This window comes from Megascapheus bottae, chromosome 25 (genome assembly GCF_031878675.1).
Source record: "Megascapheus bottae isolate mThoBot1 chromosome 25, mThoBot2.hap1, whole genome shotgun sequence".
NCBI lineage: Eukaryota > Metazoa > Chordata > Mammalia > Rodentia > Geomyidae > Megascapheus > Megascapheus bottae.
This window is the reverse complement of record NC_143533.1, coordinates 22623007-22633389: the sequence shown is the minus strand read 5'-3', so window position 1 is coordinate 22633389 and position 10383 is coordinate 22623007. Positions and strand designations below refer to the sequence as shown.

General features: G+C 45.7%; 1 protein-coding gene across 1 annotated transcript; it reads right to left on the bottom strand.

Moving 5' to 3' along the window:
- Positions 1 to 1007: 1007 nt before the first annotated feature.
- Positions 1008 to 7237, bottom strand: Ndufaf1 (NADH:ubiquinone oxidoreductase complex assembly factor 1). The gene is made up of 4 exons (XM_090318581.1): positions 6564 to 7237; positions 4597 to 4782; positions 2882 to 2956; positions 1008 to 1588 (listed from the first exon to the last, which is right to left on the bottom strand). Exons 1-4 carry the CDS (start codon positions 7146 to 7148, stop codon positions 1439 to 1441), a joined length of 996 nt encoding a protein of 331 aa, XP_090174707.1. The 5' UTR covers positions 7149 to 7237; the 3' UTR covers positions 1008 to 1438.
- Positions 7238 to 10383: the final 3146 nt, after the last annotated feature.

Sequence of the window (10383 nt, the reverse complement as noted above, 5' to 3'; positions counted from 1 at the left end):
ATGAAGACAGTAACAAAAACTTTGTATGAGTCTAACATGAAACACACAGGGAAGCCGGGCGCAGTGGCTCATGCCTGTAATCCTAGCTATTCAGGAGGCTGAGATCTGAGGATCAAGGTTCTAAGCCAACCTGGGCACAAAAAGGACCTGAGACTCTAATCTCCAATTAACTTCTAGAGAATGGGAAGTGAGGCTTGGCTCAAGGGTAGAGTGGTAGCCTTGAGCTGAAGAGCTCAGGGCCAGGCCGAATTCAAGCCCCATGACCCACAAAAAATAAATAAAAAACACACAGGGAAGGTATACCTATGAAGAAAGCTTCGTAGCTACCTGGAGTGGGAATAAAGGATGATGGTGACAAAGCATGAAAGATTCTTTGGGAATGGTAGAAATACATTAAAAAGTAATGATTGCAAAATTTAATATGCTGTATATATTATAGTTCAATAAAACTGTTAAACATTTTAAAAGGTAATTATAAGGAGCCAGGAGCATGGCTAGCATGCATGAAGTCCTGAGTTCAGTTCCTTGTTACCACATAAAAAAAGCTGAAAGTGGGCCGGGAGTTTGGCCTAGTGGTAGAGTGCTTGCCTAGCATGCACGAAGACCCGGGTTCAATTCCTTGGTACCACATACATAGAAAAAAGCTGGAAGTGGTGCTGAGGCTCAAGTGGTAGAGCTCTAGCCTTGAGAAAGTCCAAGGACAGGACTGGCAAAAAAAAAAAAAAAAGCTGAAAGTGGTGCTGTGGCTTACATGGGAGAGCTCTAGCCTTGAAAACGCCCAAGAACAGTGCTCAGGCCCTGAGTTCAAGCCCTACAACAACAACAAGGAAAAAAATGGATTTTAGGCAAAGTATTGATAAAGCGATTCTTTCTGTGAAGTACTTTATGTAAAGATGTTGTGCCCCTTTCTGTCACTTGGAAGAACTGATCAAATTTAATTGGTCTTAATTAAAAGGTGTTTTTTTGGTTTATCCAGGATCTAATATTTTAAATGAGGAGGCATTAAGGCCAGAAATATAACATCTTTATTTTCTCTAGTTTTTAACATTTAAAAGACAAGCTCTTCCTTCTTTTTTTGTTGTGAGATCGTTACTAGCTTTCATTTCTTCATGACTCTTCTGGCATCTTTCTCCTCCTCAAAGATGACTTAGGGAAGGAGTGGTGGAGAGCTGTGAGCAGCCATGTCAGATCTGTAATAGGAACTCATCTGACAAGTTATTTGCATGGCTTTTGGCTTCTCTGCTTTCTGTTAGCAACACCACTTTGCCATTTTAAGACTACATCCCAGTGTTCATTGGAAGCTATTAAAGGCTTTATGTGGCGCTTAGTACTTGCACAGTACTGGTGCAAACCCCAGCCACAAAAAAAGTAAAAAGCAGACATGCCTTACATGTTGTACAGATTCTACCCCAAATACAAAGCTGTCGCATGCTCTTCTCTATTTAAATAGCCTTGGGCTAATATCTGGAGAATTTTCGTATGCGAATTCTTCTGTATGTGTAGGATCTTTAAAAACGCCAATGAAATCTATTTCCAGGAAGAAGGGACCATCCACTTTATCAGCCAGGGTAAATCCTATAGATGCAACCTAAATTTAAAATACAGAGAAACTGATTAAAATCTCATACACTAATGCACCAATCCTGTCCCTAGCATTTTCAAATCTCGGGAGATAATGGCTGTTACCGGGGTCTTTACATCAGCCCTGATTAGGGCTATGATGCGTAGCACTCTGCTTCACTCTACTTCCAACTCCTGGAGGTAGTTCAACTTAATGCCAACAGGGCGCTGGACACCAGTGGCTCACATCTGAAATTCTAGCTACTCAAGAGGATGAGATATGAGGATCAGGATTTGAAGCCAGCCTAGGCAAGAGACTTAGGAAAAGCTGGAAGTGGAGCTGTGGCTTACGGGTAGAGCGCTAGCTTTGAACAAAAGCAGCTCATGGACAGTGCCCAGGACCAGCAACAAAACAAAATGCATGCCTGATGGAGATTCTTTGCAATTTTCCTGAACTTGTCTGTGTCTGTGTGTCTGTGGCGGGGGGGGGGGGGGGGGGGGGGGGGAGAGGAGAAGGGTGGTATCAGATTTGAAATCAGCCTCAGATTTGCTAACTTGCTAGTTGATGCAACACTGCGGAGCCACCTCCAGCCTTTTTCTCTTTTTTTTTTCTCTCCCCCTCCCCCCCCCCAGACTCAGGGCCTGAACACTGTCCTTCGGCTTTCTCAAGGCTAATGCTCTGCTACTTGAGCCATAGCACCACTTCTGGCTTTTCTGTGTATGTGATACTGAGGCATTGAACATCTTTGAGCATTTTCGTGCATGCTAGGCAAGCACTCTACCACTATGCCAAACTCCCGGCCCCCAGCCTTATTTTTTGAAGGATGGTTTTAGGATAGGGTTTCAGATCCCACGCAAGCACACACCTAAGCCACAATCCACCTCCTCTAGCCTTCCCGTAGTCACTGGAATCACAGGCATGTACCGCGTGCTACAGGGTGGAGGAGGAGTCTCTTCAACTTTACTTGACCTCAGCATGCCATGTAGGCAGGATTATAAGCATGAACCATCAGTGCCTGCCTGGATCTTATTTTACCTGTTAAAGTGAAATTCCTGGGTGCTGAAGAGATGACCACACCAACATTCCTCTACCATAGGAACTTAACCCATAAAATAGGACTCGCATATCACATTAATCTGAGACTATATCTGAAAAACAAAGATGGCCTGAAGTAGGAATTTTATCTCATCTGTCAGCCTTCCAGATGGGAAGACATGGCTTAGCAGCAAGGCTGCCTGCCTAGCCAAGACAGGGCCCAGAGCTCAAGTACTTCCATAAAAAGTTTTGTTATCCTGAGTGAAAAACACCAGAAAGTGTTACCTTGTCCGACACCAGCGGGGTCTGGACATCCCGGATTCTTCCTTTATTCGAGAAGAAAAATTTGGAAAAAGGAATCTGAAAGAAAAGACCCATTTTATTTCATCGCTAGAACACAGGAAAGTGAGATTTGCGTGGAACTGCAGGGATAATGAAGTTCATCTTTAAATTCTGTAAGCTGGCAGTACAGCTACTGGGGATTCTGAGGAAAGAGGACGGACTGAGGCTTCAGGTTCATGTCCAGTCCTAGGTACATACCAAGATGATCCTATCTCAATAAACAACCCAGACAAGAAGTTTGGTTTTTCCTTGGCAATGCTAGGACTCAAACCTAGGGTCTTGCCCTTTCTAGATAAAGTGTTCTACCAGTGAGCTACACCCTCAACCTGAATAAATAAGATATGCAATTATGAAAAATGCCCAGCCATGTGTCTCAAAGAAACAATTTTCATCTCCTTAAGCCACATTCTCAGTTCTATTTTTTTTGGTTCATCCTGGGGCTTGAACTCTGGGCCTGGGCGTTGTCCCTGAGCTCTTCAGCTCAAGGCTACCACCCTACCCCTTGAGCCACAGTGCCACTTCTAGTGGTGTTAATTGGAGATAAGAGTCTTACAGACTTTCATGCTTGGGCTGGCTTCGAACCACGATCCTCAGATTTCAGCCTCCCCATCTCCCCCACCCCAACAGCTAGCATTACAGGTATGAGCCACCGTGCCTGGCTTTCATTGTTCTATTTTTATACATGCCAAAACGTCTATCTCAACCATGTTCACCCTCCTTCACCCCTGTTCCCCTAACCTTCTCCTGCTTGTACCCACCCCCAACAACAACAACCAAAAAAAAACCCTTATTGGTCAACTGCTTTTTTTAAAATCAATACTTGAAGGTTCTTTATGCGTTTTCAGTGTATCTCAAAATGATGCACCCTCTACAAAGATGTATTTTTTTGTTGTTGTTGCTGTTGTTCGTTGTGGGGCCTGAACTCAGGACCTAGGCACTGTCCCTCAGCCTCTTTGTGCTCAAGGCAAGTGCTCTACCACTTGAGCCACAGTACCACTTGTGGTTTTTTCATGGTGAACTGGAGATAATAGTCTCTTGAGGACTTTACTGCCTGGACTGGCTTCAAACCATGATCCTCAGATCTCAGGTCCTGAGGAGCTAGGATGACATGGATGAGCCACCGGGCTCAGCTAAATTTTTTAAATACCAAATAACTACGAGAGCTAGAGACTAATAGCCCCTGTAATCCTGACTACTTAGGAGGCTGAGATTTCAGTATCACAATCTGAAGCCAGCCCAGGCAAGGGAGGCCATGCTACTCGGATCAAAAACAATCACTCAAAAGCCAGAAGTGGCTCAAGTGGCAAAATATTAGCTGTGAGCTTTTTTAAAAAGCTGAGGGACAGCTCCCAGGCCCTCAGTTCAAGCTTCAGGACCTGTCCCACACACAAAACATGGTTCAAATAGTAGAGCAGTGAGCAAAAGAGCACAGAAAGAGGATAAGCCCCTGAGTGTGAGTGTGTGTGTGTGTGCACGCACACACAATCTATTAATAAGCTAAAACAAAGAACAAGTCATTCACATCCTGCAGGTCCACTTCTATCCTTCTACACTTTTCCCAACTTTTCCAAGAAGTATTAGTAAGAGAAAGAAACTACAATGTTACCATAATCTGACAAGGTCTCACTGTCATAAACAGTGGAGACTTGTGCTGTTACCTTGACCTCCTGCCAGTAAGGCCCTCCGCGCGTGAACAGGAAGTAACTGAATAACCGATTACTCCCCTGGATGAAGGCTGCGTCCGGCTTGATATTCACCATCCAAGGCCGTCCATCCCCACGGATGCGGAGATACAGGGTATTGAAACAAGACCAGTCATGAGGTTGCTTCCTCTCAAAAGCGCCCTAGGGTACAGAAAGACAAGTTCATTTTACTTCATTCCCCACTGTCAGCAAAATGTTCTTCACAAACCACAGCCGCCTGAGCACCGGTGACCACCTCGTCTACCTTTATATACCGTCTACCACGAAACCTGGTGATTTTTTTGAGCATGAAATACTCAAATATTTTAAGTCAATGTTCAAGACAGTTCTAAGTCAGTTTTTCCATGGAATGGGTACTGTTCAGTGTGTGAATATCCTTTTTTCCTGGTCCTTAGAAAAACCAGTCTTGAGTGGCCGTTGCATGATATGTACCTTATCAGAAAAGTACAGAAAATAAAGATAGAGACAGAAGGATCAAAACTCTGAGGCCGCCCTGTGAAGTTATTGAGATTCTCTTCCAAAATATAAAGAGTCATGCATGGCAGCTGAAGGTGGAAAAGGAGGAGTGTGCTTTCATGCCAATCTGTGCAGGAAAACATGTGACTTCATCTCCAAAAGAACCAGCAAAAAGCAAGGCTGGTATCTATGACATACAAACTCTCAGCTTAATTTTAATTCTGTTCTCAGATTTATGTGACAGTGACTGCACATAGAGATCGCAATCTTGAATATTTGTTAAACTTGACATCTGAAATACAATCTAAACAAATCAATGTTAATAATATCTTTAAAAAAAAGGCGGGGGGGGAGGAGGCCAGGACTTTGGCCTAGTAGTAGAGTGCTTGCCTAGGATGCACAAAGACCTGGTTCGATTCCTTGGTACAACATACAGGAAAAAAAAAGCTGGAAGTGGTACTGAGGCTCAAGTAGTACAGCTCTAGCCTTGAGAAAGTCCAAGGACAGTGCTCAGGCCCTGAGTTTAACCCTCAGGACTGGAGGGGGGGCGGGAAAGCAAGGGTGGAGGAATGGCTCAAGTTGTGGAACAACTTTAAGCAGGAAGTTAAGTGAGGGAGTGGCACTGTGGCTCAAAGTGGTAGAGTGCTAGCCTTGAGCTGAAGAGTGCCTGAGTCCAGAGTTCAAGGCCCACAACTAACTAAAAAAGAGAAAGAAGTGAGAGTGAAGCCCTAAATTCAAATCCAGTCCAGCTAAACAATGGACCCCCCCAAACTGACTATATACCTACTTGAAGGAACCTCTAGCTGCTAAGCACTGGAAATGCAAATCTACCCAAATATCTTTTTTTTTTTTTTGCCAGTCCTGGGCTTGAGCTCAGGGCCTGAGCACTGTCCTTGGACTTTCTCAAGGCTAGAGCTCTACCACTTGAGCCTCAGCACCACTTCCGGCTTTTTTCTATGTATGTGGTACCAAGGAATCAATCCCGAGTGTTCGTGCATGCTAGGCAAGCACTCTACCACTAGGCCAAACCCCCTGCCCCTGCCAAGTACCTTTCTTTTTCTTTTGTCGGTGGTTAACTGGAGATAAGCGCCTCATGGACTTTCATGCCCAGGTGGCTTTGAACCTCGATCCTCGGATCTCAGCCTCCTGAGTAGCTAGGATTATAGACATGAGCCACTGGTGACCAGCTCCAAATATCTTTCAGATCCTAACCTCCCAGGATTCTTCATACTTAGCAACGTTCTTTGGTCCTAAACAATGCCCAGAAACAAGTACCTCGTCCTGCTTCCCCCAATGCTTTCATTTTACACTTGGACCAAATTCTTATCCCGACATCCAGCAGGTAAGACATCATACATACTATGCCGGAGGTGGTCACTGACAGAAAGCAAAGCTCACAGTTCATGCTGTAAGGAAGTTCACCCAGCTCACTAAGAAATGAGGTCCCAGGGCCTAACCTTACCTACCCTTGGAATCCTGGATATCATTGAACAGAACCCCCCTTGTTTACTCTCCCCATCATGAGGAGCCTCGCAGCTCAGAGTTCCATAGAGCAGTGCACTCTGGTTGTTCTTGCCCATTTTCAAGAACACTTCACTTCTGCCTCCAATCATCTTATCAGAAGTCACTACCCATTTCTCTAAATCTTCCTTTCCACGGAATTGCCAGACGACCCTGGCTTGTTCCCCCAAGACTTCATGAAGGGCACGGCCTCCTGGTCCTATCCAGTGATTCATTATTTCATCTTTCAAACGCTTGAAATGGTTCTTCATTTCATCTCTAATTGCTTTATCGAAGTCCATCTCAATCTTTTCTTCAGGAGAAGTTACATCCAAAGCAACATCTTTTGGGGGGTGTTCCTGTAAACCTTCTGCTGTCTTCCTCTGTTGGGAAACTGTGTCATGAGTAACCATTGGCTTCTTAAGACTACTGGAACAATAATTGGCAAAGTGAATTCCCCAAAAAGGATGCAAGGTAACATTTGGCGTCAGGTGTTTACTGAGAATGTAAGTGCCATTCATGCGATTCAGCAATTTGCAACCCAAAACCATGGTCACAAAAGGTCCAAATGGGACTTTCTCCCTGGACTATCCAAGAAAGAAGCTTCACAAACTCCACCTGTTACAGAAGAAACATTGAAGAGTTAGCTACCAATGTGGCAATAAAGGCATCACCAGTTCAACCCAAAGAGCATATTTTAAGAAATTCAGTTTTTGTTGTTGTTTTGAGACAGCATTTCACTATTTAGTCCAGGCCCTGCAACGACTTATGTAACCCATGCTAGCTTTAAACTCAAAGTCCTGTCACAGTCTCCCAAATGTTGAGACTGAAGATGTGCACATCATGCTTGGCTTACATGTACTTTCTAATTCTATAAACCTTTATGGTCTATAATGAGCATTTGGGGAAAATATCGTCAAAACACAAATCCCATCTTGATACAGCTGATGAGCCCCCAAGGAAATCGATGTGCCAAAGCTACCCAAAGAGCTGGTGTCCACTTTAAAGCAAGTTTTAATGCGGTATTTTTACAGAAACAATAGGTTACAAAAGTAAAATACTCAAGTAATTCACCTTAGGACCTAAGCCACATGGACTTTATTTTTTGCCATTCCTGGGCCTTGAACACAGGGGCCTGAGCACTGTCCTCGGACTTTCTCAAGGCTAGAGCTCTATCACTTGAAGCCACAGTACCATTTCTGGCTTTTTCTATGCATGTGGTACCGAGGAATCGAACCCGGGTCTTCGTGCATGCTAGGCAAGCACTCTACCACTAGGCCCAACTCCCGGCCCCCACACGGACTCTAGATCTTAACATTTCAACCTTGTAAGGTTAGAAAGCATAGATTGACACCTGGCCTATGAAGCTGTACAGATTTGAAGATTACAATTTGCTCTTTTGCCCTCAATTAAACCTGCTGATCTTTGAGACGCCCTTCTTTCCTTGAGGTTTGTTTTTTCCAATCCTGGGGCTTGAACTCAGAGCCTGGGCACTACCCTTGGGCCTTCCCGCCAAGGGCTAGGGCTCCACCACTCATCAACAGCCCCACTTCCGACTCTTTCTGCGTCGTCCCAGGGCTTTGCGCATGCTAGACGAGCACTCTGCCCCTAGGCCACGCTCCCAGCCGAGAGAGGCTCTTCTACAGCCCAGGGGGAAGGAGAGCCAGGGGGGTTGGCTGGCTGGGAGTGCGTGGCTCATGGGCTGAGTTCAAACCTCACGGTCACTAAACGTTGAGGAAATGGAGGTGCCAAACTTCACTTACCCGGGGCCGAAAACCAACCCAGGAGTCCGGGCGTCCAGCTCCCGGGCTCGGCGGGGGGCCGGGGGCCGCGGAGCTGGGGGAACGCCCTCAAAGCTCACCTGCCCCGAGCGAGCCCGTGCCCTCTCTCCTCCTCCCGGACGCTGTGCGAGGCTTCCGCTCGGGTCCGCCGCTGTTTCCGGCCCGATTCCCCACACTTCCGGTGCAGGTCCAGCTGCTGTCCCCTTCCGGCCTGAAACCAGCCGCGCGTCCCTGAAGTTCCCGCTCGACGAGTTGAGGTTTCCGTGCCCCTCGGTCCCCACAACGCTTGGCTTCTCTTTCTTGTCTTTTCTTCCTTTTGCGAATAAACTGAGGACTACAACCCGCCCGCAAACTGCAAAGTGTTTTTGTTAGCGTTTTTCCCTACTTGTGATTCTTTCGAGTAGGACCTGTGGATTGCTAACTCCCCCTGACCTTCAAGGCCCAGGTGCGCCTCAGATTCATCTCCCCACCGTCCTCTAACAGAGCTGTCAGTGATCTCAGAAATCCACGTCTGCTGGATTTGCTTCAATGGTGGGTCTCGGATATGCACCCCACAGCATCCTATCCTGCCAGCTCCAGTTCCATCTGTGGGTCTCCGTTAGCACATCTTGTGCACACCATCAACATGAAGCTGCATCAGTCTCCCCACATTAAGAAGTTTCTTCCTTCTCCTGCCTGCTCTATCTCTTAGGATAGGCTGCTCGATGGAGTCTACCTTTATAGATGAACTGAAGAGTAAAGTTAGATAGAAATATACCTCTCTCACTAAACATTCCCTAGTCCTCAATTAAGGGAAGTCGTACTGGGAAGAGTGCAAGCCAGAAATGCGGATCGAAACAAAAACTGGGTGCCACAGAAACTATACCACATGGAAATAGATTACTTATGTAATCTATTACTTATGACAAACTCTCACCCATCTAGGTAAACAAGACGTATAAAGAGACAGGCACCAGTGGCTCATACCTATAATCATACTTATTCAGGAAACTGAGATCTGAGGATCACGGCTCAAAGCCTGCATGGTCAGGAAAGTCAGTGAGGCTCTTATTTCCAGTAAAATTACTGGTAAAAAGTTGGAAGTTGTGCTGTGGCTTGTTGTGGCTCAAGTGGTAGAGCACTAGCCTTTAGCATAGAGAGGATCAGTTACACTGCCCCCCACCCCCAATTTCAAGCCCCAGGACTGGGAAAAAAGAAACTGTACACAGACCATGCTCCAGAAAAGGCTTCCCCTCTCCCCCGGTTTTGGGGCTTGGACTATGGGCCTGGGCACTGTCCCTGCACTCTTCAGCTTAAGGCTTCGGCTTCTGCCCTAACCCTGGAGCCACAGCACCACTTCCCATTTTCTAATGGTTAATTGGAGATAGGAGTCTCTTGGTCTTTAGTGCCCAGGCTGGCTTTGAACCACAATCCTCTGATCTGTCTCCTGAGTAGCTAGGATCACAAGCATGAGCCACCACGCCTGGCTGAAAAGGCTATTTTTTAATTCATTGTACACCTGAGGCACCCACCTGCTTAAGACATGTTTCTGTATTTTAAAAATCATATAAAAGATTCTCCTTCAGAAGAAGCAATAGTCAATCATCTTCCAACATGCCATCTTGTTTTAAACCCTATACACATTTGTCAGTAGTGGAGAAAAACTGTTCAAACAACGAGATAGAATATAAAGTGCAGTTTGTACTATTAGCGCTCAGGAGAACCAGACATTTGAAGCCATGCTGAGCTACATAAAGAAACCTTTCAAAATAAGCAAGCAAAGGCCCGACTGAAGGAGGAAGTGGGGGGTCATTTGGCAGCTTTTGAGGATGGAAGATGAAGTTGACAAAGGTCTGCACCAGTGAACCCAGTATTCAGGACTCTTCAGGGGACCCATTTGAGACAATGGTGGCACTAATGTGATTTAAGTGCGGATATTTTGCCTATTAATGTTCACTTGAGTAGGTACACTTATGAACCCAGATTTTCACAGGAGTTATAGCCCCCAAACAAAGATGGCCCAGAA